The sequence below is a fragment of the Miniopterus natalensis genome, chromosome 17 (assembly GCF_054644295.1).
Source record: "Miniopterus natalensis isolate mMinNat1 chromosome 17, mMinNat1.hap1, whole genome shotgun sequence".
Lineage (NCBI taxonomy): Eukaryota > Metazoa > Chordata > Mammalia > Chiroptera > Miniopteridae > Miniopterus > Miniopterus natalensis.
Window position 1 is genome coordinate 45,317,953 of NC_142097.1, and position 25,808 is coordinate 45,343,760.

General features: G+C 57.7%; 6 protein-coding genes across 11 annotated transcripts in view; 2 read left to right on the forward strand and 4 right to left on the reverse strand.

The window, feature by feature from the left end:
- Positions 1-5,795, reverse strand: part of NPLOC4 (NPL4 homolog, ubiquitin recognition factor) — a 36,090-nt gene extending 30,295 nt beyond the window's left edge. Inside the window, exons 1-2 of the mRNA XM_087826411.1 lie at positions 5,752-5,795; positions 2,839-2,919 (exon numbers count right to left, since the gene is read on the reverse strand). Coding sequence (XP_087682537.1) covers positions 2,839-2,919; positions 5,752-5,766 — 96 coding nt within the window. The 5' untranslated portion in view covers positions 5,767-5,795. The remainder of the gene's footprint in view (positions 1-2,838; positions 2,920-5,751) is intronic.
- A 1,693-nt stretch (positions 5,796-7,488) lies between these two features.
- Positions 7,489-10,869, forward strand: TSPAN10 (tetraspanin 10). Its single transcript, XM_087825776.1, has 3 exons — positions 7,489-7,524; positions 9,048-9,622; positions 10,230-10,869. The coding sequence occupies exons 1-3, from the start codon at positions 7,489-7,491 to the stop codon at positions 10,867-10,869; spliced, it is 1,251 nt and encodes a 416-aa protein (XP_087681902.1).
- Positions 10,870-12,104: 1,235 nt separating this feature from the next.
- Positions 12,105-13,704, reverse strand: PDE6G (phosphodiesterase 6G). Its single transcript, XM_016215443.2, has 3 exons — positions 13,528-13,704; positions 13,026-13,066; positions 12,105-12,634 (listed from the first exon to the last, which is right to left on the reverse strand). Exons 1-3 carry the CDS (start codon positions 13,671-13,673, stop codon positions 12,558-12,560), a joined length of 264 nt encoding a protein of 87 aa, XP_016070929.1. The 5' UTR covers positions 13,674-13,704; the 3' UTR covers positions 12,105-12,557.
- A 1,301-nt stretch (positions 13,705-15,005) lies between these two features.
- On the reverse strand, positions 15,006-17,501 carry OXLD1 (oxidoreductase like domain containing 1). 3 transcript variants are annotated; one of them, XR_015715837.1, is made up of 3 exons: positions 17,442-17,501; positions 16,033-16,556; positions 15,006-15,360 (listed from the first exon to the last, which is right to left on the reverse strand). XR_015715837.1 is itself a non-coding variant. In XM_087825711.1 (2 exons), exons 1-2 carry the CDS (start codon positions 17,499-17,501, stop codon positions 16,140-16,142), a joined length of 477 nt encoding a protein of 158 aa, XP_087681837.1. In that variant the 3' UTR covers positions 15,624-16,139. The 3 variants fall into 3 exon arrangements, 1 of the variants encoding a protein (XP_087681837.1); XR_015715836.1 differs by having other exon boundaries at positions 15,864-16,556; XM_087825711.1 differs by lacking the exon at positions 15,006-15,360 and having other exon boundaries at positions 15,624-16,556.
- Positions 17,502-18,037: 536 nt separating this feature from the next.
- On the forward strand, positions 18,038-22,413 carry CCDC137 (coiled-coil domain containing 137). Of its 3 annotated transcripts, XM_016215475.2 has the most exons (5): positions 18,038-18,293; positions 19,580-19,799; positions 20,413-20,495; positions 20,659-20,738; positions 20,873-22,413. In XM_016215475.2, exons 1-5 carry the CDS (start codon positions 18,236-18,238, stop codon positions 21,077-21,079), a joined length of 648 nt encoding a protein of 215 aa, XP_016070961.1. In that variant the 5' UTR covers positions 18,038-18,235; the 3' UTR covers positions 21,080-22,413. The 3 variants fall into 3 exon arrangements, with proteins under 3 accessions (XP_016070961.1, XP_016070959.2, XP_016070960.2); XM_016215473.2 differs by lacking the exon at positions 18,038-18,293 and having other exon boundaries at positions 18,861-19,799; XM_016215474.2 differs by lacking the exon at positions 18,038-18,293 and having other exon boundaries at positions 18,861-19,799; positions 20,659-20,925.
- A 29-nt stretch (positions 22,414-22,442) lies between these two features.
- On the reverse strand, positions 22,443-25,492 carry ARL16 (ARF like GTPase 16). 2 transcript variants are annotated; one of them, XM_016215424.2, is made up of 4 exons: positions 25,412-25,492; positions 24,913-25,026; positions 24,223-24,338; positions 22,443-24,068 (listed from the first exon to the last, which is right to left on the reverse strand). In XM_016215424.2, the coding sequence occupies exons 2-4, from the start codon at positions 25,000-25,002 to the stop codon at positions 23,897-23,899; spliced, it is 378 nt and encodes a 125-aa protein (XP_016070910.2). In that variant the 5' UTR covers positions 25,003-25,026; positions 25,412-25,492; the 3' UTR covers positions 22,443-23,896. The 2 variants fall into 2 exon arrangements, 1 of the variants encoding a protein (XP_016070910.2); XR_015715901.1 differs by lacking the exons at positions 22,443-24,068; positions 25,412-25,492 and having other exon boundaries at positions 24,254-24,338; positions 24,675-25,005.
- Between the last annotated feature and the right edge of the window lie 316 nt (positions 25,493-25,808).

Consider the following 25,808-nt stretch of genomic DNA (forward strand, 5'->3'; position numbering starts at 1 on the left):
GCTGCCAGCAGAATCCTGACCGCGATGACGCAGGTCAGGAACGAGACCAGGGAGCAGCTGTGTCCCTGAGTGCTGGACACTCCCTTCAACCATACCCTCTCCTACCTGTTTCTTTTCACCTACAAGTAATTTATCCTTTCATATGGAATTACCGATAGAATCTAGTATTTATTTACTCTAAGGGAAAAGAGTTGACTTAATAACTCTACGTACTAACCTATTTTCTACTGATTTAAAAAATGGATTAAAACTAACTCCACCTTGTCATTCTGAAAGTGATAAGAAATGATCTCTAAGACAAAGTTGAGATTTTATATCAGATGTACTATAATATTTGATACCATGTGTTTTTTTCCCAAACCAAAAGTGCCATCAGGAAAATAAGACCGTGATGAATTTGTATCCCCAAGTGCAAAAAAATCAGGACTCAGGACTAAAAATAATGGCTTTAATTTCACTCCTCCTTGAAACTGCTTAGATATAAACTGAAATTAACTAAGTGTGGCATTTCACCAGTTCCACAAAAACTGTGCTTTTCCTGTGGACAAAACACTGCAAACTACCACCAAGAATGAGGAATCTTCCACAGGATGGTTCAGCTGTACAAACGTTAAATACTCCTAGATGTAAAGCCATGTCCAAAACGGGGCAGGGGTGTCCTGCAGCCTCTAAGTGAAGGTGACTGTGCAACGACCATGCGACTGGAGCGTCATGCTCTGTCAGGACTGATGCAGCTGCATCTCAAATGTGACAACCAGCGATAGCCCCCACATATGCTGATCCCACTGGGGAGATGCAGGAATGTGTGTATTTTTCTACAGTACTCCTGAGAAAAATCACTGCTTCTGTGAACTTCGCGAGTTCTGCCTGTGAAGACACCGAAATCTAATGTAAGGCACTGGGCATTTCAACAGAATCTCAGCAGAACCTCACAAGAGCACCATTAAAATCTTAAACACTTTATATCCACATCTGGGGTCATCCTGATGTGATGCTGTAATAAAGCCAAAAACACGGTATGAATTGAAAGTACTACAGATATTTACCACTGAACGTAACAAAAGAGAATACGCAGCATGACTCCATTTAAGTTAAACTCAGAAACAGCAAAACTAAGATTTAGAGTTCAGGAATGCATGCTGAAGTGGTGACACACAGGAGGGGGCAATTCCCACAGGGTCAGGAGAGGGGCAACAGGGTACAGGAGCTCGGAAGGCTGCCCAACAGCTTCCAGGGCACAGGCACCACCCCCACTGTGACCTGGGCCTTTGCTTCATCATCACTCGGCTGCCCCTATTTTTCAGGGACTCTTTAGTATGTATTTTATTTCATAGTTAAAAAAAAGCTTCCAAGTATTAAAAGAAGAGACTGTGTCACACGCTACTGAGAGACCAATTAAGACAGGTCAGAACCGCCCACGAGAAAGAACAGGTAGGACCTGGCGTGCCTCAACAGGGGCTGTTTCAGGGGAGCGACAGCAGAAGGCAGCCAGGGCACAGGCAAGCGGGGGGGCCAGAGGAACCTGTCCTGGGGTCACAGCTGATGACTCAGAGAGGGAACCTGAGTGAGAAGCAACAGATGGTCTCAAAGGAAATAGTGACTACGATGCTGTGAGGAATCTGCAAGGGACACGATGTCATCACACTTGCAACTTCCTTACAGGGCACAATGCCACATATTAAACAAAGATCGAGGCCACCAAGTATGGGGACAGCGAGCTGGAGCCAGCAATGTTCACAGTGGACCACACACTTGACAGGCAGGTTTGTGAGGACAGGAAGGCCATTTCAAACCCACTTACAGGGCTTTGTATACATATGTACAGCCAAATTATTCATTTTTAAAAGTGAGTATAATCCTACTAATAGAAGATACCTGGAGTAGACAGATTCATAGAGAAAGAAGGCAGGATGGTAGTTACCAGGAGGTGGGGGAGGGAAGGGAAAATTAGTGTTTAACCGGGACAGGGTTTCAGATTTGCAAACTGACAAGTTCTGGAGATGAATGGTGGTGATGGCTGCATAATATGAAGGTACTTAATGCTCTCCCTTTCCCTTCCTCTCTCTGAAATCAATAAAAGTATATTTTTTAAAAAAAGATCAGACTATACAATACCTGAGGTTCCCTCTGACTCTAACAGTCTATGACCCAACAATTTTTTTGTTTATGAAAAATGAAAAACATTATTTTATCATTACAAAGGTATCATCTGCTTGCAACAAATTCAAATAATACAAAATGCATAAGTAGAGGTTGGAAACTACTTTTTGTAAAGGGCCAACAGTAAATATTTGACTCTGTCACAACTACTCAACTCGGTCACTGGATATCAAAAGCAGCAAGACAATACATTACTCAGGAACTATGGCTGTGTCCCAATAAAACTTTATTTGCAAAACTAGGAGACCAGCCCATGAGTCAGTTTACTGTTTTCTTTTCACTGCAGCCTCTCCTCCCAGGTTGTGCTCTCCTCATCACAGTCTGCGCTAACACGACAGCTCTACACGGCGTTCATGTCTTAAGAACAAAGCGGGATCATTCTACACGTTTTTAACAATTCCCCTTAGCCAGACAATCTGAGGTTTTCTCTCTCATAAACACTACTCCTGTGAAACCCTTTTGCGCTTCCTTTGGGACCTGGTCCTACAGCTGTAAGCTGTGCCACCTGTGACACAATCTGATCCCTTATCAGTCCAACCAATCACAACAGGAAAAAGCAATGTGACTGACTGACCCCTGGGGTGGGTGGGACCAGGAAAGTAGAGAAGGCAGAGAAGGGAAGGGAGTCACAGTGGAGGGCTGAGATCCTGAAAGGTAAACAGCCAAAGTCCCAAGTACCTTTTTCAGAAATGTTGCAGCTGTCTCCCTCTTTGTCGCGGTGATCCGCTTCACCCCATCTGGGGACTGCACACGGATTATCTGTTGGAAGTGAAACAAGACGGTTACTACAGACTAGGAAGGCCCGGCCGTCACTGAGAGGAACATGCTTCCCCTGCAGTGCCCACCAGTGTTCCCAGGTGATGAAGCACGGGGTGCGGCCCGTCATATTCCGGAGGACGCCCTGAGTGCTACCCTGATTCTCAACTCTTACCATTCCAGCCAGAAAAACACAACTTCAGTCTTTAACCATCATTTATAAAGAATATATCTGAAACACTGATATTTTGCTCTTCAGATTCACACACAAAAAAAGGGGGGGAAACCCCACCATGAATCATGAATGACTGGGTTCCTCAAAAAAAAAACAAAACACCAAACTTGGTTCCAGGATCTATACACACACGTTAGGCTGATTTAAAAGAACCACAGGAAATCTTCTAACTTGTCATTTCCTTTATTTATTTACTTAATTATTTTCTTGGGGTGGTGGGGCAGGGCTGTCATTGGTAAAACTTAGTTGGACGACTACTGGACAAAGAGCGTCCCTTCTCCAGGACCTGATTTTATGTTGATCAAAGCCCTCCTGAAGGTGAGTGGTTACACCTGGAAACTTCGAGGGGCAGGAGGCAGCACGCCCTGCAGCCGACAGGTGATGCCCCAACCACCCTGGGAAGGGCGGGGAGCAGGAATATGCCAGAAAGTACTCCTGTGGTAGTTTCCCCTCAAAACCACTGCCCTGTGCACTGTCACGGATAAAAGACACTACACGGATAAAAGACGTCACAAGCCGTTGTTTTAAACAAAGGTTTTCACTGACACACGACAAAAATGCCACAAGGACTTTCAATCTACTATCTGCTTTTATCAAACAAAGGAAGACTCATCCAGTTTTATCCAGAACAGCCTGACTGTCCTCCCCATTTCTATTAGCTTTCACTGGCCTGAAAAGGTGTTGCCCAGACTGTTCTCAATTTCTAAGGTTTTGTTTTGAATTATCCTTATGAAATCCCAATTGTTAAGAGCATAAAGCATTTTCTACCTTTTTGCTCCTTCCCTACAATCTGTGTAAAGTGCAAACACGGGGGCTTTTGGCTTTTGACCCCGAGCTCCCTCCGCTCTGATTCGACACCTAGGGAAACGTTCTGGGCATTGGCTAACTCCTTCCCTGTCTCTGTCTCTGAAACGTCTCCAACACTGAGGCGCGCTCAGAGTGAGGAGCTGTCTCTCTGTGGCCTCTCCTTTGACACCTCAGGTGGGAACAAGAGCCTGACACTCCAGGAGGAGCCAAAGGTTTGAAGCATAAGAAGTCCTTCTACCTGACCGGCTACAGCAGGGCATGGTGGCCCTGGTTTCCAAGCTAAGCCTAGTGTTTAACTTGTACTGAGGGGAGCTCTGGCTTGGCTTCTAACACAGGCTACAAAATAAAATACACAACAAGGGCCGGCCGGTGTGACTCAGCGGTTGAGCACTGACCTCTGAAGCAGGAGGTCAGGGTTTGACTCCCGGTGGGGACACATACCCGGGTTTCAGGCTCGATCCCCAGTAGGGGGCGTGCAAGAGGCAGCCGGGCAATGACTCTCTCTCATCAGTGATGTTTCTACCTCTCTATCCCTCCCCCTTCCTCTCTCAGAAAAAAAAAAAAAAAAAAATTACACACAAGGGACAGGCCCGGCAACAGGGACACACAGCCTCTCGGTAACTTAGGTTTCCCTATCTATAAGAAAACGAGCTCAGGAAACTTCTTGGGGAAGTCTAAGAATTGGTGAGATGAAAATCAGTTACACCCACAAAAGTTTTTAGAAGACCTCTTTCTAAACTCAAAACAAAAACCACCACCACACTCCTGCATCGGTTTCAAAAGAGGGACGGGATTTAATCCCCCCGCAACCCGGGCAGCTGGAGGAGAGGGCGCAGGCGGGGACGAGGGAGGGGACAGCGCCTGGTCCAGGGCGACTCCAGCGCAGCCAAAAGCGCCGCCGCGCAGGGACGGTCTGAACGCAGACGCGAGAGCTCGTAACCTACTTCCAGAAGCCCCCGCACGACCAGGAGCCTGTTCAGGGGCGCCGGGCCCCCCTCCTGCTGCAGGGCCGCGCGAGGCGGCGCCGCCGCGGGGAAGCCTCGGCCTCGGGCCGGGAAGGGCACCAAGGCCACGCCGGACACCCGGCTGAGCCGCGGCGAGGCCTGCCCGCCGCCGGCCACCAGCGCTGCGCGGCTGCCCCGGGGAATCCCAAAGCGCCCTTAAAAACAACCGAGGTCCTTCCGTCCAGCTGCTCCGTGGGTTTTGTTTCCTGCCACGTTGACTCGGGAGGGAGAACGTCCCCCGAGCTAACGCGTGGCCGGGGCTCCGGTTGTGAGTGACCTCCCCCGTCTCCGGCCGTGAGAGAGGAGGGCGCCGACCCCGGCGCGGAGGGAGTCAACCCCCGTCACGCGCCCCTAGACAGGCGGCTGTCAAGCTTCCCGGGCCGCCGGGAGCGAGGCCAGGCTCCCGCCCGCGGCCCCGCGGCCGCCCCACGGGGTCGGCCAGGTCCCCGCGCGGGGGAAGCGCTCTGCCTCCCCGAGCGGTGACCAGGCGCCGGCTGGGGCGGGCGTGGGGCCGGACGGAGCGACTCGAGCTGAGGAGAGGACACCCGGCGAGCCCCGGCCGCGGGGGGACGGGGAGCGAGGCGCGGCCGCTCCGCGACCCGCCGCCGTCCCCGGGCCGCGGGCGAACGCGAGGGTCGGGGACCGGGAGGAGCCGCGGGGGAGGTCGGGGGCCCGGCCCCGCAGCCGGCCCGGCGCGGAGGGCAGGCGGGCCGCGGGGGCCTCCACAGGCCGCGCCGGCAAATCTGCTGCCTCATCCCGGCGCCCGCTCCCGCCCGCCGCCCCACTCACGATGCTCTCGGCCATGGCGGCCGCTCCCGCCTCCGGGCTCGAGCCCCGGGCCGCCGCCGCCGCCGCCTGCCGCCCCGCGGGCCTCGCAGCCCCGGCCCCGGCCTCAGCCCCGGCCTCCCGCCGCCGCCGCCACCGTCGCTCCAGCTTCGCCGCCCGACAGCCACAGCCGCGACGTCCGGTGCCTCGCCCAACGCGCTCCCCCGGCCGCGCAGCCCCGAAACCGGGTTCCGGCTGCACCAACGGCCGCGCGTGCGCACGGCGGCCCTGCGCCCTCTCCCCGCCCCTCCCCGCGACGCCCCGCCCTCCCGCGACGCCCCGCCCCTCTCCGCTCGGCCCCGCCCTCCCGCGACGCCCCGCCCCTTTTTGGCCTGGCGCACCGCCTTGGGCCGGGACCTCGCTGGCACACGGGTGGGCCTTGGGACAATGGCCTTATGTACCCCCGAAGCTGCTCTAAAGCAATACCGAATGCGAGCTGCAATTGAAAATGTTTTTAATTTATGTTTTAAGTTAAAAAAAGAAAGATGCCTTTATTAATGACCCATGCTAGTTATTAGAAACCCAAGCCATAGAGGAAAGTCCAAAGGGAAACAGAAATAACCACCGGTGGGTTGTGATTGGGAAAATGGCAGGGCAAAAGCCCTGGCTGGTCACATAGAAACAGAGGCACGATTTCAGGAAGGTGACATCCTGCCTTCGTGCTGTTACCATAAATAAATAAAAATAAAAAATAAGTTATTTTCCCTGAATCTAACCTAAGAGAAACGCACGAATTTTGACAACGTTTTTAGAGAAACGTTTCCTTGCTGCAGAGATGTCGTCTCCTACAACGTGCCACCAGGGCCAGCTTCCCGGCCACCCTCTTCTGACGCTCAGAGGGCTGGTGCTCTGCGGGGAACACTGCTTGTCACTGTCTTAAAATTGTCAATAGTTTTAAACAAGGAGCTCCGTGTTTTCGTTCTGCACTGGGCTCCGCAAATTTTGTAGCTGACCTTGCCTATGATTGTAAAAAAGTTATGAAAACATCCAAGAAACTAAAGTCTATGTTTTTTTAATCCCTGTGGTTCCATTTCAGATTGTATTTATTTAACTCCTGTGCTGGAAAAAGTCAGGAAATCGTTGCTCTCATTTCCTCCCATCCCCACCTGGTTTCCTTATTACTGTTACAATGTCAGTGTTTGAGACACACTCTGTTCCATAGTCTCAGTTACAGCCCTTATTTGAACTTGACTTGCTCATTCCATCACCAAATACTTTTAAGTGTCCACTTTCTGTGTGTCATGGCTCTCATGCTGGGGATAGAGCAGAAACTGGCATTTAGCTGGGAGCGGGTCACCTGGGACTGTCACTGTGAACCAGTTTACAGGGTTCTGTGTCCCTGGGTGAGCTAGGAGAGAAGTCGCAGAAACTGCCAGTCTGAGGCCAGCACTGGGACCCTGCAGTGATGGCCATGGGGGCAGCACCCTAACAGCCCCACCCATGTGGTGCCCACAGAGTGAGGCCCAGAACCGGGCTCAAGAAGAAAGGCCAGCGGCTGCTTCTGGAAAAGCAGAGGCTGTCCTAAGCCCTAAAATGTGATTCCTCACATGATCCCATCGTGACTGTGGTGTCCTGGTGGGGCTCACAGCTCACCCGGCCCTGGGCTCCCAGCTCCCAGAGTAGCTGGGGACACCGCAGCACCAGTCCCCCTGTCCCAGCCAGAGAGGCTGGCAGGAAGCTGCATACCTGTCCTGGTGGGGGATGGAGGAGGGAGAGAAGAGCCCTCTGCTATCCCAGGTAAGTCAGTGCCCTATTGGCTCCCTCCCCCCCCCCCCCCCCCCAGTTGGAGAGGTTCCCAGGCCTGAGGCTCACAGAAGCTGCTAAGACTGGGGTGAGTTTTTACTAATCAGCCACTTAACCTCACCCAGCACCCTGTTTGGGCTCTGGAATGTGACCCAGCCTTGCCTTTGCATTTGACCCGGTATGCCCAGGGTGTGTCCATGCCCCGGGGAAAGCACACACTCAGGAGATGGAGCCATCAGGCCTCCCCATTCCCCTCCCCTTCCCCAGCCCCCTCAGCCTCCTCACCTCTCTGGTTCCCCCTCCCCACTGCTCATGTCACTCAACCCAGTGCCAGCTCCTGGACAACGGATGGGGTGGGGGGGTCTCCTTGCAGATCTGAGGGTGATCTCTGGCTCAGAGTGCAGGCGGGGCTGAAGGCCAATGTCCCTCTCAGTGGGCCATGGAGCTGTAAGACAATCGCAGGCCCGTGCCTGTGGCCTCCAGCAGCCCCGGCATGGCACCCGAAGCTTGTCTGTTTGTTCCTACTGATTTTGGGGGCCTGGAGGGCTGATAAGTAACCCCCTTCTCCACTCTGAGTCTAGAATCAATGAAGTGTCAGTGCAGAGTCAGGTGGGGTGGGAAGGGACATTCCTGGTCAACTGGATTGGAATGGACCCTTGCCCGGGCCCGCAGCCACGGCTTCCCCATTTGTCCCCCAGTCAGACTGCAGCACTGGCAGAACTGGGGCCCGCGGGTCCCCCAGCAGGGCTGGCGAAACAGGCTGTCCCTCTCCCCCTACAGGGAGAGACCAGAAGGCCCTCCCACACCAGCCTGTGGATGGAGGGGTTGGGCTGGGAGAGGGGACTGTCCATTTAAGGGCCAAGTGGAACAGGCTTACAGGCCTCTCCTAACCTCAAAGATCAATGAGCCACTTCTCTGTGGGAGACCAAGAGAGTGGGTGGGCCCTCCAGCATTCAGCACCCCTTTACCCTGCATCTTGGTACCTGTCCCCTGGATTTGGCTGAGGGTCCTGCTATAGAGCAAGGAGGGGCCCCTTGAAAGGTCCTGGTCTCCCGGGAGCCCCCTGTCTCCCCTTGCTGTGGGCCCAGCACAGCCTCTACACTCAGAGAGTGGGGGTGACCAAGTGCATCCTGGACATCGGGGCCTGTTTCAGAAGGGGAGGCAGAGAGGGCAGTTACCTGAGCTGGCTCCCCTGCCTCCGCCCCCACAGCCTGGTTGGAAAAGTCCCCCCCGTGACCACATCCTTCGTCACCTAGGCGCAGAGGACAGCAGGGAGAGGTGTGCGTTTATGGAGCACGCATGTACTTCCCATGTCACCTTGCTCAGGATGCAGTCATCTGGCTTCCAAAGAAGCTAGGACCCGCGCCCATCCAGCCTGGGAGCTCCCGTGTCCCTGGCTACCTAGGGCCTCTGAATCGGCCTTCCCCCACCACTGACCAACACTCCCTCACCCTGCTGGCGCTGACCCCAGCTGTGAGGTCACACTGGTGAGCTCCCTGTCTCTCCTCCCTCTGCAGGACTCTGGGGACCAGGAGCCACCCCTCACTTACAGCTACCTGGGTCCAGCGCTCCCGGAGGGGCGGGCCTGGAGGGCAGGCCTTGGCAGAGGCCAGGCCCTCTCCCTCCCATTGAGAAGCAGCTGCCTCCAGTGCCTGACTTTTCTATCCAACTTTCTCTTCTCTCTGCTCGGCCTGCTGGCCCTGGCCATCGGGCTCTGGGGCCTGGTTGTCAAGGGGTCTCTGGGGAGCAGCTGGGGGGGCCCCCTCCCTGCAGACCCCATGCTGGGGCTGGTGCTGGGGGGGCTGGCGGTCAGTGCGGTGAGCCTGGCAGGCTGCCTGGGCGCCCTCTGCGAGAACGCCTGCCTGCTGCGCTGCTTCTCAGGGGGCCTCCTGGCCTTTCTTGTGCTGGAGGCCGTGGTGGGGGCCCTGGTGGTGGCCCTCTGGGGCCCGCTGCAGGATGGCCTGGAGCATGCCCTTCGCGTGGCCATCACCCACTACCAGGACGACCCTGACCTTTGCTTCCTCATCGACCAAGTCCAGCTGGGGCTGCAGTGCTGCGGGGCTGCCTCCTACCAGGACTGGCAGCGGAACCTGTGAGTCCTGAAGCCCAGGGGGGGCCACACACCCACATGCACACGCTCACTGGCACACACATATGCACACGCTCACTGGCACACACATATGTACACGCTCACTGGCACACACATATGTACACGCTCACTGGTACACACACGTACACGCTCACTGGCACACACATATGTATACACTCATATGTACACACACCCACATGTACACACTCAGGCCCAGCCAGGTGGACATGCAGGGACCGTAATGGAGAAGCTCAGCCAGCAGACTTAGAAAGTCACTTTTGGGCATTTTTTTGGTAAGGACGTCACACGAAACATCTCATTGTCAAATGAAAATAGCTTTTAGGTTAACTCAAGCTGTTCCCTGGCCACTATGTGTGTGCGAATCTGTGCGTGGCTGTGTGTGCACAATGACCTGTGCCTGTGCATGTGTTCACGTGCGGACGGCTGCCCGTGTGTGTGTGTGTGCATCATACGTGGGCATTCATGCCTGAGTGTGCGTGCCTGTGCATGCACCGATGCCTGTGTGCAGCCGTGGAAGTGTGAAGGTGGGTAGGAGACACCCCGTGCAGCGGGCCCCCCGCCCTCCCAACCGACCCTGGTGCCCTTGCAGGTACTTTAACTGCAGCTCCCCGGGGGTCCAGGCCTGCAGCCTTCCTGCCTCCTGCTGCATCGACCCCCAGGAAGACGGAGCCTCCATCAACGACCAGTGCGGCTTCGGGGCCCTGGGCCTGGATGAGGGTGCGGCTGGGAGAGTGGTGCACCTGGAGGGCTGTGGCGCACCGCTCCGCCGGTGGCTGCGCAGGAACGTCCGGGCGGCCGGCGGCTTCGCCATCGCCGTGGTGCTGGTCCAGGGGGCCGAACTCCTGCTGGCCGCGCAGCTGCTGAGGACCCTGGCTGTCCGCAAGGGGGTGACCGAGAGCTTCGGACCCCGCGCTGGGTCCCTGGACAAGCCAGCCGCGGCTGGCCGGCAGCGGGGGACGTGCAGCGCGGACAGCTGGCCGGCTCCACCTGCTGCGCCTCTGCCCCCCAGGGCTCCCCTTCCCGAGGGCCGGGCCACCCGCTTCCTGCCCCCTTCTGCCAGTTCCCTCATTTCGCTCTTTCAGAGGCTTCCGCCCCTGGGACCATCTACTGCCAGTGCCCCCAACCTTGCAAACTGCTGCAGTCAGAGTGCAGGCCCATCTCCAGATCCCCACGGGCGCAGCCTGGCAGCCACTGAGGGTGCCCGGGAGGCCACGGGGCCGGAGGGCTAGGGGCTGAATGAAATCCTGCTGCCCAGCCTCCCACTCAGACTCCCGCCATACACCTCTGACCCCCACATGCGACCACTTCCTAGTCCTGCCTCCAAGCCCAGCCTCAGACCCCCCACCTCCCACCCCTCCTGGACCCCAGCCTCCCAGGCCCTGGCTAACAGCCCCCTACCATGTCCACCTCTGGCTCAAATGTCCATGTCTGACAGTTGTCTCTGAGGCCGTCCTCAGACCCTAATCCCCAACCACCTCTGACCACCCCCACCAGCCGCCCCCCTGAGGCCCCAGGGCTGCACCACAGCCTGCCACCCACCCGGCCTCCTCTGTAGCCATCTCCTCCTCTCCCGTCCATTGTGGTGGTTGAGGCTGAAGCCCAGGCCTCTCCCTCTAGGGGGCTTTTTTGGGGAGGGAGTAAATTTTGTTGAGATGTGTCATTCATACAGTAAATTGCACTGATCTTAAATGGGCAAGCGTGAGGGATTCTTACCTGTCTAAACCCCTGTGAACCCACCTTTGGATCAAGATCCAGCCCCACACTCCCTTTCCCTTTCCCTGCTGTCACCCCTGCTTGGGCTTCATCGCCTTTCTTTAGGGTGGCCTTTTCTGGATGTGACATAAATGGGGTCACAGAGGGGCCTTCCTGAGAGTCACCGTCTGGTCACTGAACCTGGTCTGTGTGGACGTGCACTAGGTGGCTTCTAGACGATGGCTGTCGCTGGAGACAGCTCGGCACAGGTCCCTGTCTGTGCGGGCGCCTGGTTCTCCTGGGTGTGCTGTCAGGAGGGAAATTGCTGGGTCACAACGGTGCCAGCCTGTCCAGCTCTAGGGGACACTAAGGGATGGGCTGGCCGGGCCACTGGGTGAATTACCCAATGCCTCTGCACCTGCTTCCTGCCCTGTGAGGTGGGGACAGGAGTTCCCTCCCGGTGCAAGCTGTTGTGGGCCCTCACCAAGTCCACCTCCTCAGTGAGGCCTGCTCTGGCTGCTGCGAGTGCATTCGGCCACCTGCCTTGCCCGAGTCCTATGGCCTTGTGTGACCCAGCCGTCACAGGTCCATGCTGAGCGCCTGAAGGGTTTTCTTCCCTCTTGGCCTGGCTGGGCTGCTGCTGCCCCCACCACCCTGCAGAAGCGACCTACACCCTCGGGCTCTGTTTCCACTCCCAACACATGGCAGGCAAGCGAGTGGGGGCGTGATTTTATTTTGAAACAGGGACAACAAGCGTGGCCATGCTGGAAAAGACAAGCTTCCCACAGGCGTGGTGGGTTTGGGGAGGCCCTGCTCTCTCACTGATGCCCCCAGGACTCCTGCCACCTACCATGCTGACTCAGTGGCACCAGCTGGGAATGGCTAGTTGGGGGTAGCTTGTCCTCACGTTGGGATAGGCAGGACAAGGGGCCGGCGTGTGCGGGACACTCCTGGGAGGTCCTGCCCTGGTTTTCCAGCCACAGGAGGAGAGGGTCTGACCGTCTCTTGGCAAGTCAAGCAGGGCCTGGCCAGCCCCGGAAGGGCATCCTATTGGGAGGTGGTGGGCTCCTGGTGTCAAGGGTCCTGAGGTCACTGCCCTTTGAAGGTCTCCCCACACAATCTGCACAATCCTGATGCCCTCAGCTGCGGGGTGGGCCTCCTTGCAGGAATCCTGAGGGGCGGGTCAGGCGGGCAGCAGGGTGGGTCCGGGACTGGCAGGTGGGTGCTAGATGATGCCGTATTGGGCCAGCTCATGCAGTTCCAGGTGGTTGAAGGCCTCCCATGGGCAGATGACCGTGATGTCTGTGAGAAAAGGGCCAGTATGTCCAGAAGGTCTCATGGCCCCACCGTCCCCTTAGGACCCTGTTATCCACACCCTGAGTGGTGAAAACCCTCCTTCCAGGACAAACCAGCTTTAGGGGTATTGAGTGAGCACCCACCCAGGAAGACAGTGGATGCAGTAGGCCCAAGGGAGGGAGCAGCAAGGGCTCCTTTCTTTCCCAGCCCCTCCAAGCACCCGGTGAAGCCACTGTGTGGGAACGACCCCACTTCAGGGGGACCCCATTGGGGAGAAAATGGACAGGCTAGGGGTGTCCCTAAGTGAGCCTTGACCTGGGAAAAGTGGGAGAGCTGGGCCCCTGCACACTGTGGGCAGGGGAGTGGGGGGACTTGGTGGATCCTAGCATCGCCATACCTGTTCCTAGGCCTTCCATTCCAGGGATGTCGTCCCCAAACCTGCAAGGACACAGTGGTCAGGTCAGTGGCCATGATGAGAGTGGAGTGGGGTGTGTGGGGATATGTCTTCCCTTGAGTGCAGGTTTCTGAGTGTGGAGTGTCTGTGGGTGTGCCCTGGTGTGTACCTGTGGGGCTGTGGGTGGGGGGTGCAGGGACCCATGTCAGTGGGTTGTGACTGAGCCTCTAGCTGACAGTGAGTGTGCTTTCCAAACCCATTTGGCGATAAGTGCTAGAGAGAAGAACTGGGGCCCCCCGCACCCCTGCCCTACCCCATGCTGAGGAGTGGGGGGCTCTGAGACAGGCCCTACTCAGGCTCTCCGGAACCCCATTCGAGGACAATGGGACCACCCTCAGCCAGAAAAGGGTGGCTAAGGCCCCCCAGCCCCTGCCTCCCTCCTGTGCAGCCTGGGGCTGGGCCCCTCCACCCCTCAGAGAGGCGCCCCTTCCCAAGCTCTGCTTACCCTTGGATGCCTTTCTTGGGGGGCTTGCTCTTGAACTGCCTGGTTTGCCGCTGCTTAAATTTGGGGGGTCCTTTCCTGGGAGTGACGGGCCCCCCAGTCACCCTGGTGGCCGACCGGATCTCGGTCTTGGGTGGCTCCAGATTCATGGCCAGACTGGCAGAGCCCCTGTGGCAACCTTTGGCTTCTGGACTCCCTCCCTCTGTGGGCTGAGGGCAGACCAAGCGGGGGTCCCAGTCAGGCCTCCTGCTCCCAACCTTCCTCATAGGTCTCAACCCACAAGAGGAAACCCCAAAATGTGAGACCCAGGGGGCCCTCAGCATGACTTGGACAGCAGACCCTGCCATCTCCACGTAGGGCTCCACTGGGGCCAAGCAGGGGAATGAGAGTGCTGGAGGCCCCCCAGTACACCCCTCCTCTATCCCTGGAGCTGGGACGTGCTGTCTTGTTCATGGTGGCATGCCCATGTTGGACACCCAGGGGTGCCCAAGACAGGGGATCTGAGAGACGGGGGCGGGATGCCCGGGCAGGGAAGGGGCCTGTCTCAGCATGATACCGAATTGAACTGTGACACTTTCACCTGGCAGTGTCTTCCCAGCTGCTCACTGTGCTTGGAACCCGCTCTGGGTGCCAGTGTCACCTGCTGGTGTCCTTGTACCACTGCACAAGTGACCTCCTCTCCTCTCCTCCTGAGCCTCTCCCCAAATGCCCTAAGCCCCAATGACCCTGGCCAAGGTCAGCGCCAGCTTGGTTTCCTCTAAGCTTATTAGCAGCAGAAGACTAATCCCTCATGGCCACTGGGGCCCAGAAGGTTCTTAGGATAAGCATGTGACACAGACAGGAGTGCTGTCCCCACACTGCATGCCCCAGGCACTGTCTCTTGGGTCCCCTTTCTTGCCCTCTGTCTGGTGGGCTGCAATGCCGGAGTCCAGCCTTGGGCTGCCGACAGCTGCCTACTAGAGCACCAGGGCGAGACTAAGTGAGAGGCAAGGACAGGTGGTCCCACTGGCAGGGAAGGCTCGGTGATGGATGCTGGGCACCTGGGATTGGGGTACACCTGCCATGGACCTTCCCTCCCTAAGGTTCAGCCTCTGTGCTGGGACCAGCACCAGCCCAGGAGGCCCAAGGCAGACGGCAGCAGGCCTGGGGGTTCTGGCTGCTCAGACCCCAATACCCACTCCTCACAGCCCTGACAGTGCAGGCCCAGCCAGATCCCTTCCCCAGTCCTGGGCCATGGGCCTGGCATGGACAGCTCTGAGCCCTGATGGAGCTCCAAGTAGCAGATGCTGTCCCCACAGAAACCACTGCTTGAGCCTCCCTGGCCCCAGCCAGGCCTACTGCCAGTGCCCCCTCAAGCTGACTGAGCATGTGTGGCCTGAGACTCCCAGACCACTGCTGGCCTTGGGGACAGTCTGTAGCACTGTTTAACTTGGGGGAGTGGAGGTGATTGGCTGGGCGTCCTCTCTGACCACAGCGGTGGGTGAACTCTCACAGACCCAGGCCTCAGTGTGACGGTGAAAAGCCCACCAGCTTCCCACCCTCTGGGCAGATGCCCACTAACACCCGTGGGTAAGTGGCCACCAGGAAAGGTACCTGGGGGAGATTGATACTCACCAAGCAATGGGCAGGTCTCAGGCGGCCATGGGTGTGAGTGGCGGGCCTCCCTCACCAAGGGTAAGCCTGGCATTTATCCTGCGGCTGGGTAAGCTGATTAAGACTGTCCCCTGATGCCATGCTAATGAGATTGTCAGGGCCACTCGGCAGGCACCGCCTCTGAGGATTCCAGGGGATGGGGAAGTGGCTCAGGTGCAGTCAAGGGCCTAAAGGAAGGACGAGCTAGGGACAGGGCCAGGACAGGGAGGGGAAGTGTGATCAGGAACAGTGAGCAGAGCCCGGCTCTCTCCTGAAATAGCTTATCTTTCAAATGAAGGCAAAATGTACTGGCTGCTGTCTTGGGCCTCCCCATGTCTCTGTCTAGTCCTCTGATTTCCGAAAAAACACCTTCATGGCCCTCAAAACCCTGTGCAGCCAGGCCCCTATCCACTTCTTCAGCCTCACCTCTCATCTCCCCCTCTTGCTCACTGTGCTCCAAGGAGCCCTTTCCAACCCAGGGCCTTTGCACCTGCTGCCCCGTTCCCATAGCTCCCTCCTCTCTGGACTGCAGGGGCATTCAAGGTCTTTCCCAAGGGCAACTTCATGGGACCGGAGAGTCCTCCCTCTGCTGTGCTACTGAGTAATGACAGCTGACCTGAGGGTAGGACTTCTGGGATGCTAGGATATGGAAGGGTGCCCCGGGATCATTGCCACTTGAACATTCAGGGAAACAAGTCTTATCTCACCCTCACACGCTGGTGAAGGCTGTACATGCTCGCTGAACACCTGATGACACCTGCTTTTTGACGAGGCCACACGAGCCTTTCAGACAACAGCACAGAAGCCTCGTCTCACCAGCACAGAGAGCTTATTTATTTTCAGGGAAAGTCAATAAATAATTCTTCCAATTCCCACCTGACACAAGCCCCACAAAGGGGCCACAAATAGAGGAGGCTGTGCTGCTGCCTGGGTGGGAGCTCCGGGCTGGAGCCCATGGGGTGAGCGTGTCCGGTCAGGCCAGCTCAGCCTCCACTCCTCATGCGGAGCTGGATCTCCATCCTGAGGAAGGCCTTGAGGTTCTCATCGGTCACATGCTCCTCCAGGGCAGCCAGGGCCCGCTCCCCGCCGTCCTGGTAGTGCTGCAGCAGTGCCTCCGCATAATCCACCCACACGCAGTTGGGGCAGCCGCTCATGCAGCAGTTTGTGGGGGGCTGCAGCTCAGGAGGCGGGGGGTAACCGGCTTCTGAGGTGCCCCCGTTGGGCAGGGAGGACTTGGGATGCCCGGTGCCCTCTGTGCCTGGTTGGGAGCCCTCCACATGGTCCTTTCCGAACTCTCTTCGCCCCTCATAGACTGGGATTTGGGCGTGGCACTTGTGCAGAGTGCCGCCTCCAGGAAGCCGGTGGCACCTGACCCAGCAGCTGGAGAGTCGGCCTGGCCCCTAAGAATGCAGATAAGCCTGTGAGTCTGCAGGAAGCTGGTAAGGCCTCGCCTGCCCATGGGAATTTGGGCCTCTTGTCAGGGGCAGAAGGCGCCACAATCTTCTCTGCTTCCTCACTTCCTATGTGACCTTAGACAAGACACTTCACTCTAGACTCGGTTTCCATCTGTAAAACGGGTGTGATGGTTGGTATGAGGGCGACACGATCCGACGGAGGAGAAGGGCTGGGTTCAGGGCCCGGGGCTAGGCCTGCGTTCCAGCAGGCGGTGGGCTGGGGGGAAGCCTGGCACCTCCAGCTAAGACGCCTCTGCCCCTCTTCCCACGAGGGTGCCCGCCCGCCTCCTGACCGCCCGACTAATCTCAGCGGCCCGTCTCCCCACCCCCCCAATCCCCCCGTTTCCCTCACAGGAGCCCAGGCCGCCAGGTCACCCCACAGGCCCGAGGGCAGCCCGCCCTGCCTCCCCCAGCCCAGCCCAGCCCAGCCCGGGGCCCTTCCCTGCTCCGTGCGTCTCCGGGGCACTGAGCGCGGAGCCTCAGCCAGGCTTACTTCCCAACTGCGGGGCGCACCAGCCCCCCGTGCCCCGCGGCGTCCCCGAAAGGCTCCCGCGCACGGCGAGCGGAGAACGAGCTCGGACCCGGCTGGCGCTCCGCGGGGCTCTGCCCAGGGGCAAAGCGGCCCTTCCCGCAGGCCCGCCGCGGGCGCCGGCTGCAGCCGCGGTCCCCTGGGAGCGGGGAGGCCGGGCGGGCGGGGCGCCTCCGAACCCGGTCCCTCCGGCCCCTGCCGCTCCGGCCACGGTCCCGGCCCTCCGGCCCCGGCCCCCGCCCCTCCGGCCCGCGGGACGAGCCCTCCCCGCGCCCCCCGCAGCGCAGTCCCCCGGCTCTCACCGCGCAGAGGGCCGCGGAGGTCACCGCGGAGGCCCCGGCGGCTACGCTCCGCAGCAGCATCGCCCGCGGCCCGCCCCACGGCGCACGCGCGCTCCAGCCTCCGGCGTGAGCGGCGGCCGCCTCGGCCCATCGCGGCTCGGCCGGGAGCTGCGCCGCCCCAATGAGCGTGCGGCAGGAAGCGGAAGTGGCGGTCGTGGGGCGGGACCGTGCGCGAGGGCGGAAGTGACTTCTCCCGGGACCGCGGCGCGTGCGGATGGCCGGAGCCGGGCGCCGAGCGGCGGGCCCCGCGGGGACAGCGGGGCCTGGGGGCCCCGGGCGGCCGCAGGGGCGGCGGCAGCAGCTGCAGGGGCAGCAGCGCTCGGCGCCGTGGCCCCGGCCGCGCAGGTTGGTCTCTCTGCCCGGGCCTCTGCCCGGGCCTCTCCCCGGGCCAGGCCCCGCGCCCTGCCCTGTCCGAGCCGTGCGCGCGCCGGAGGGTCAGCGGAGCGGGCGAGCGGAGCCCTTGCCACCGTCCAGGGTGCCGCCTTTGCCATCCTGGACTGGGTCAGGGGCGGCGGCCGCCCTGGGCGCTCGGAGCGGCCTGCGAGGACCCGGCTCCGGGACAGCCCCGGGGAGGATGCCGCCTCCACCTGCCCCCAGGGCGGCCGGCGAAGCTTCGTTCCCTCTGACTCTGCCCACGCTGGACTCAGAACGCGTCTCACCCCCGTGTTCTCCTTCTTAGCAAAGAAAAGAAGAAAGTGAACTGCAAGCCCAAGAACCAGGATGAGCAGGAGATCCCTTTTCGGCTCCGGGAGATTATGAGGAGCCGCCAGGAAATGAAAAACCCCGTCAGTAACAAGAGGAGGAGGAAAGAGGGTAACGCGCGGGCGCCCCCGGGTGGCAGTGAAGCTTAATTCCCCAAATATCTAACGGTGGTCTGAGGGTGCGCGGGCAGGCGGGGAACTGACCCATGGCCGTGCCCCCAGGGCCACAGCGGTCGCTGGGGGCAGTGTGGCTTCAGGTGAGGTTCCAGAGGAGCCCTGGGCCTGGTGTAAGCAGCACTGATTCCCCCAGGAACAGTGGGGATCCATCAGAGGGGTGGTGGGGTCAGATATACTCCGAGGGAAGGTCCCTGTGTAGCAAGCGAGGGGGAGTGGACAGGGCAAGCCAGCGAGGCGCTTCCAAGCGGGAGATGATGGAGAGAAGTGGGTGCTTTCTGGGGGTGAAGGAGGGAATTGATGACGCCCACTCTGACAAACCGACCTTCCCCCAAGGACAGGCAGGTGCCCATCCATCAGCTTCTGCCAGAGATGACAGGACATGTTGGGGCATGGAGTCTGGCGTGTTTTTCCCTTGGTTTAGATGTAAAATCAGTCCTGCGTTTCTTCTCCCAAACGCAGGACTGATTTTACAGCACTGCAGTCTGATAATTTCATCTAAACCTCAGGCTTTTCATTGGGGGTAATGTTAATGTGGGTGCCCAAGGGACAGTGAAATAGTCAAGGAAGGCAGAGGCAGAGGAGGTGCACTGGCGGGGGGAAGGTGACACATTTCAACCATGCTTATTGAACGAGCCCTTTTTTTGGTTATTTAAAAGATATAAACTCAATATACATCGTAAAAATCAAGCAGTTCTGAAAGGTATGAAGTGAGCTGTAGCCTCCCTCCTCTGCAAGAAACCACTATTCATCTCCTATACCTTCCCAGGGAAAACCTGTGCATGTTTCCAAGTCCCTATGATGTAAAAGCTGTACCTTTCTGCACATTTAGTGTCCTGGGTTTTCACTGACAGTGGACCTTAGATCTGTCCACCCCCGTCTGGAGCTCCACTGTGCTCCCCTATACCTGGGCAGTGAAGTCTCTGTGAGCCCAGGGAACTCACTCAGCAGTCACCTACTGATAGCCGTTTAGGCTGTTTCCCGTTTCCTCTTTCAACCGAGCTGCAGGGACGTCTTTGACATGTACCAGTGGGCTGTGGTGGCCCCATCCCTGTGGGTCCCCCAAGATGGGCATCTCAGACCCTTTTCAGCCACTGAAATTGGGCTGTTCCCCCTTGAGCCTGGTGTGCCCTTCCTGTGGCCTTGGGAGGGGAATGACCGTGGCGGCCAGCCTGGCACCACCGACTCCCTCCTGCCTCTCACACTGTCTCCCCTTGTCCTCAGCCCAGGCAGCCTTCAGAAAGACGCTGGAGAAGGAAGCAAGGGGTGTGGGTCCAGACATAGCTGTCCCCAAGTTCAAGCAGAGGAAGTGGGAGTCCGATGGGGCCTACATCCAGCGCATGGAACAGGAGGTCCAGCACGTGCTGTTCCTCACCAAGAACCAGCCCGACCAGCAGCCCGAGGCCCAGGTGGCTCCCAGGAAGAAATCGGAGGGGAAGAAAGCGTGAGTGGGGGTTAGGGGGTGTGGGGTCCCACAATGGTCTACAGCAACAGCGTTTTGTTGCCAGAGGCACCCCCACCCCATCCCATGATTCAGGGAAAGCACGGAAAGAAGTTAAAAACCCCTGTCACCTCGGGGTTCAGGGAGGCTCTGACCCATGGACTTCAAGGGCCTGGCTTTGTCTTTGTGTTTCTCTGGGAAATCAAGGGGTTCTAAGAGCCAGAGCAGGTCAGGGCTGGCTGTCCAGCCAGGCTGGTTGCTATAGGGAGGTGGAGAAAAGATGAAGCTGTCCCCTCCCAGGAGGGATTGCTGACCACCAGGGAGCATATACACCCATGGGAATCAAGACTGTGGGTGGGGTCTGGGTGAGGCTGACACGCAGCCCTCTGGTTGGCAGACGCCACCATCTCTCCCTGGACCTGGACTGGGTCCTGTTCCCATGTCACCTTTCCTGTCCAGAGGAGATTTGAGAACACTTAGCAGTGATCCCTATTAGCCTCAGTTCCTCATCGGTAAAGAGGAGATGCATCCCTCAAGGGCACGTGACCTTCATCACCACCGGAGTCCAGTGAAATGAGAGTTGGGAATTGGAATGGCATTGTGTTTTCTTGCCCAGGTTCCAGAAGCGGCGGCTGGATAAAGTCCGGAAAAAGAGAGAGGACAAGGCAGCGGAGAGGCTGGAGCAGGAGCTACTCCGAGGTGGCTCATCCTGAGGGGACTGTGTCAGCCCTGGGTGGGGAGTGGGGGCTGCTGGGCACCTGTGTCCCCCCAGGTGGGTAGATGGACACATAGCAGCTCAGGTGCTGGGTCTCCAGTGGTTGTGTGGGCAGAGGGCCTCAGGCATGCCCCTCTGTCCCTCCAGACACGGTGAAGTTTGGCGAGGTTGCCCTGCAGCCCCCGGAACTGACCGCCAAGCCCAGGAAGAGCGTGAGCATGGGCCAGGTGAGCAGTGGTGGGGTACTTCCCTGTTTGTCACTGGTCAGTGTGGTTCTCACTGGGCTATACCCTTGGACCAGGCTCTTTGTCGTCTTCCCTCTTCCTGAACCTGTGCCCCACCTTCTGCCTCTGGTCCTCAGCCTGGCAAGAAATCACTGATGCTGGCGATGCTCTTGAGCCCTGGTGGTGTCCCCCAGCCTCCACCCACCTCGATGGCCCGACAGCGGATCATGGAAGAGGAGAGAGAGCGAGCTGTCCAGGCCTACAGGGCCATAAAGAAGCTGCAGCAGCAGGGGGCTCAGTCAGCCCGCCTCCCTCCTGGGAAGAAGCCAGAGATGTGTCTATAATGGCCAGAGACTAGGGCTGCCACACTGGGTTGGGGAGAGCAGGTGGGGGTGGGGGGCACAGATCAAAGTCCTTCCCCTGGACACACCTCAGGACAGAGCCTGGTGCACCAGCTCACAAGTTTGGGAAAGGGCTCCAGTCTTTGCTCTCATCTTTTCCTCCCTCATGACTCTTCTTTCATGAGTGACTGCTCTCCAGGTCCATGCCCCACATGGGACATCATCTGTCCCAAGCTCTCATAGATGGGGCCAGTGCCTGGTTTAGAGACAGCTGGCCACACCCAGCACCATTCTGTGAATCTAGCAGTGCCCTCAGCTCTGTTCTGAACAGACAGGTCCAGGCTGAGACAACCTAGGGCCAATCCTATAATCCTGTATAATTGTAGATACTGCCAGCTTAGGTCGACCAAATCCATCACAGGCTCCCCTGGACTCAACAGAGCAGCACAGCTGGAGACGGGAGGCAGGCAGCGGGCCAGTGTGGGGAGGAAAGGCCTGGGGCGAGGGGTGGTCAGCACCTACACCACCTGTTCAAGGTGCCAGTTTAGTCACCGCAGAGGCAGGTGGAGCCCACCCAAGCTTTGGTTCTGATATGGAAACTGATGACGGCACCCACCCTAAGGGCATGAGGATCAGGAGGCATTTTTCACAGGGAAGCCACCTGTGAAGGAGGGCCACCTTAATAACTGTCAGTCCCCTAGTGGCAGATTAGGTCTGCAGGGGCACCTCACTGTGGACTCAAGTGATTTTAACATAGTGCATTACAATAAATTTCAGAGTGTTTGGGGAGGTTCATTTTTAGCTTAAGTTGCCTCATATTTGGCCAGTGAAGATCTTGTATGTTGCCCAGCTGGCGTGGCTCAGATGACTGGAGCATTGCCTGTGTACCCAGGGTTGAGGGTCCATCGCCAGTCAGGGTGCATACTCATGTTGTAGGTTCAACTCCCCAGGTGGGGTGGGAGGCAACCAATCAATTTCTCCCTCTCTAAAATCAATTTTAAAAGTCCTAAAGGGTTTATTATCCCTCTCCAAAAAAAAGAAAAAAGACCTTGTGTCTTTGATGCTGATCTCTGAGTGTCGGGCTCCTAGCTTTCAGACACAAGGTGCTCTTTCCCTGCCTGAGATAGAGTGGTTTCTGTGAGACCACTGCTCCTGGTGGTGGGGTGTGGTACTTAGAAACCAAGATCTGGGTTACAGAAATGCTCATTGATGCTGAGATGTCATTGCTTCTAGCCCATTTTTGCAGACAGGCCTTGGAAATGTAATTTAAATATATGTATATAACACTTTAAAATTCTGACTCTATGTTGATGTTTCTATTAAACTTTAATATTACAGTTTTTCTTTGCATCTTTTGCACTGAAAGTGTTTCACAAATATACTTTATTCTACAATGAACATAAAGTAGCTCTAACAGGAAGAGTATTAACACAACGTACAGAATGAAGTTTAACATTTTTTCCGTTTTTGCTCTTATCCAACTAAAGACAGGCCGTTCAAATGTCACCTTAAGAGGTTCTTTTCTCTCTGGTTGTGGTACTGATTTGATTTACAGTTAAGATCTTTTGTTTTCAGGTTTTAAGTTGCTATTTTTGCTTTTAGTCCATTTTTTGATTATGTAAAACATGGTTTACATAATTCAGAAACTTACAGTAAAAAGGGGGGAACTTCCTGCCTATTGTTGCCCTGTAGGTATGTCCTAGAGTTCACACCTAGTACTTTCCTGGGATCTTACACCCTTAGCTGAAGAATTGATGAGAGACATTCTTCTAACACTTCATGCTTTTAACGAGGCTTTGCTCAAGTCCTGAAATTGGGGGATGTCTGAAAGCCCTTTCTTTGGGTCCCAAGTTGTCTGACATCTATACGGACCTCACCAAAGAAGTGGAGACGCTTGGTGGCGTCTCAGAAGGTGGCACCCAGCAGTGACAGGCAGGCCATGCAGAGCAAAGAGCCAGAAGCACTGCAAGGCCTAAGGCTTCAGACCACACTCGGGCACAGGGTTCCTTACCTAATTACACCATGTTGAACAGTGGCCCCAAAAAGGTAAGTCCAAGTTGTAACTCCCAGAACATGCCAGTATGAAATCTGGAGAAAGGGTCTTTGCAGATGTAATTACAGATCTTAAGATCATGTTGGATTTAGGGTGGGCTCTAAGTCCAGAGACAGGTGTTCTTACAAGAGAAGACCATGTTAGGCAGAGATTTCAAGTTTGGCCGGCCACGAGCCAAGGACACTAAGAATTACCCGCAGCCACTAGAAGCCAGACGACAGGCAAGAAATGGATTCTCCCTCAGAGCCTCCAGAAGGAGGACCCAGCCTTGCAGACACCTTGATTTCAGACTTCTGACCTCCAGAACGGTGACCATAAACTTAGGCTGTTTTATGCTAGTTTATGGTAATTTGTTACGGGTCTCCCAGGACACATCCACCAATCAACAGGTGTTCTGCCAGCTCAAGGGACACAGTGGGACACTGGGGAGCCATGGCCCTGAGGACCTGGCAAGAGCTCACTGGCACCCGTGCTCAATCAGAGCCTCTCCCTGCCCTCCCCACCTGTGGGAACCCTGCCCTGGGTGCTCAGGAACAGAGGACCGGTTGGCCGGTCCTGCTGTCCCAGCCCTGGGAAGTCTTTTCATTCTAACGTCTGCTGTCAGAAGTTTCTGTAACCTCGGTACCTCAGTTTACCTATCATTGAAACTCAGCACAGAAGCCAGCCTTGTAGGTTCACCGGTCTTCCTCAGAACCTCCCGAGGCGAAGCAGGGCCATCCTCTGCCTGCGCCCCACAGACCCCTCCAGCCATGTTCTCCACCCAACAGTCACCTGCCAGTTCTGTGGGTGTCCTGGAGCCAGTGCAGCACTCCTGTCAAGCCAGTGCCAGTCCGGGCACTGATTTCTGCCACGGTGATGTTCTGCTTGGCACATGCAATGATGTCTGGGAGCCTGATTAACGACTTCATCTCCTCTATGGTCATATAACAGGGCAGGTCACTGGAGCAAAATTGGCGCCTTGTCAAAGTGGGCTCCACAAGCCTGCCCCAACCCCCACCGCACCCCTCCTTAGGAAGCCACCCTCCTGGCTACATTCTAAGGGAGCTCCTCTCCGGACACCCTCTGCGCTCCCTCTCGGCTCGAGAACCCGTACGTTTTATTGAAGAGTATCAGGACCGATGCTTCTGCAAGTGGTTCTGTAGAAAGGAGGCCCAGGAGCTGCACGCAGGACGCAGAGAGCTGGGTGGGGTTGGAGGCATCTATCATAAACTGGGAAGAAGGGGAAAACTTCAGGGCCACCCTGATGGTGACAGCCCCTGCCAAACCTCCACTGGGCACCACAGACCTGGCTAGAGAAGAGCAAAATGACTGAAACAAAGGGCTCTGAGGACAGGTGGAAGCAGAAGGAAGGTGTATGAGAGTGACCAGGCGCCACTTGTTTCCACGTACACAGAAGTCTCTCTTCTCATGTGGCCATCAGTTCTCCCAGGATGGGTCCCAGAATTTGGGGCATAGGATTTGCCAGGATGGGATGAGGGATGTAGAATTTAAGCATAAACAAAAACACACCCACGGCAACAGGGTGGGCATCAGGCAGTTAGTTACCTGCAGAGCACGAGCACTGCCCTCAGCAAGCCTTTCTCCAGCTCTGACAAGAGCTCACCAGCGAGAGCACAGGGATAAGGCCAAGTTCCAAGAGGGAAACAGTAGCGCAGGCCCCGTTCCCTTGACCAGCAACAGCTGCACAGGAGCCCAAACCCCATCCTATACAAAGTGAGGTCAGGGGCTAGACAAGGCCAACACGGGGACATGCTTCCCTAAGAGTTCAAAAAATACGACCCACCAGGAGTGCACGGCAGTTTCCATAGTAACTGGACCAGATGGGGCCCATGCACCCCCCCAGCTCCCGGATGGTGATCTTTCTGTGGGCCATGATGTCAGTGAGGTTGGTGCCCACCTGTGGGGGGAAAAACAGGATGCACAGACCACCACAAGCTCTTTCCCACTGGGCTCCTCAACAGCAACGTGCCCGGCCCTTTACACTGTGACCTAAACCCCAAAAGGCCCTTCCTCCAGGTCTGAGGCCCTAAAGCAGAACCCATAAGGAAGGGGGGCTTCCAGGAGCGGGGGCCCTACCCCTCCCGCTGGCTGTGGCCAACGCCCACCAGGGGGATTCGCTCCGTGGGGCGACCAGCTCCTTCCCGCTGTCACGCCCCACTCGCTTGCCCTGGGCGGTGTTTAATCCATCCACCCGCTGGGCTCCAGTTTCCCTTAAGAGCCCAGAGCGCCCTGCCAAACGCGAGGGGCACCGCGGCTGCGGAGCGTGCGCGGGCGGCGCCTACCGTGGGCCGCGTCGCGGGGGGGGCGCCCAGATCGCCCTTGGCCTCCGGGGAGCTCAGCTGTGCGAGGCGGTCAAGGACCCAAGCGCGGCGGGGGGGGGTCGCGGGGCCGGTCCCGGGCCTCCCCGCCCCGCCAGCTCCCGTCCCAGCCCCCAGGCGACCCGCCCCGGCCACCTGCGCAGAGGCCGCGTCGCCCGACCCCGGCCCCCCACAACCGCACCCCGGCCCCCACCCCACGCCCCCCCGGCCCCCGCGCCGGCCCGGAAGGATAGTCTGCAGCCGTTTCACCAACAGCGACTTGCCCACGCCCGCGGCCCCCAGCAGGAGACACATCTCCACGACTCGCGCCGCTCGGCCGCCGTAGCTCCGCCCCGCGGCGACGCTAGGCCCGCCCTCCTCC

Bases quoted from the DNA above. Each gene is read 5' to 3' on its own strand.
- OXLD1 (XM_087825711.1), bottom strand. From the start codon at position 17,501: ATGCTGCTGCGGAGCGTAGCCGCCGGGGCCTCCGCGGTGACCTCCGCG. The intron at 16,557-17,441 runs GTGAGAGCCGGG...CTGCATTCTTAG, and splicing joins CCTCCGCGGCCCTCTGCGCG to GGGCCAGGCCGACTCTCCAG.
- CCDC137 (XM_016215473.2), top strand. From the start codon at position 19,423: ATGGGCATCTCAGACCCTTTTCAGCCACTGAAATTGGGCTGTTCCCCC. The intron at 19,800-20,412 runs GTGAGTGGGGGT...TTTCTTGCCCAG, and splicing joins AAATCGGAGGGGAAGAAAGC to GTTCCAGAAGCGGCGGCTGG. The intron at 20,496-20,658 runs GTGGCTCATCCT...CTGTCCCTCCAG, and splicing joins GGAGCAGGAGCTACTCCGAG to ACACGGTGAAGTTTGGCGAG.
- PDE6G (XM_016215443.2), bottom strand. From the start codon at position 13,673: ATGAATCTGGAGCCACCCAAGACCGAGATCCGGTCGGCCACCAGGGTG. The intron at 13,067-13,527 runs GTAAGCAGAGCT...GTGTCCTTGCAG, and splicing joins CCCAAGAAAGGCATCCAAGG to GTTTGGGGACGACATCCCTG. The intron at 12,635-13,025 runs GTATGGCGATGC...CTTTTCTCACAG, and splicing joins AATGGAAGGCCTAGGAACAG to ACATCACGGTCATCTGCCCA.
- ARL16 (XM_016215424.2), bottom strand. From the start codon at position 25,002: ATGGCCCACAGAAAGATCACCATCCGGGAGCTGGGGGGGTGCATGGGC. The intron at 24,339-24,912 runs GTGGGTCGTATT...CCTTCTTCCCAG, and splicing joins GAAACTGCCGTGCACTCCTG to TTTATGATAGATGCCTCCAA. The intron at 24,069-24,222 runs GTACGGGTTCTC...ATTTTGCTCCAG, and splicing joins CTGATACTCTTCAATAAAAC to TGACCTGCCCTGTTATATGA.
- TSPAN10 (XM_087825776.1), top strand. From the start codon at position 7,489: ATGGAGGAGGGAGAGAAGAGCCCTCTGCTATCCCAG. The intron at 7,525-9,047 runs GTAAGTCAGTGC...CTCCCTCTGCAG, and splicing joins AGAGCCCTCTGCTATCCCAG to GACTCTGGGGACCAGGAGCC. The intron at 9,623-10,229 runs GTGAGTCCTGAA...GTGCCCTTGCAG, and splicing joins CAGGACTGGCAGCGGAACCT to GTACTTTAACTGCAGCTCCC.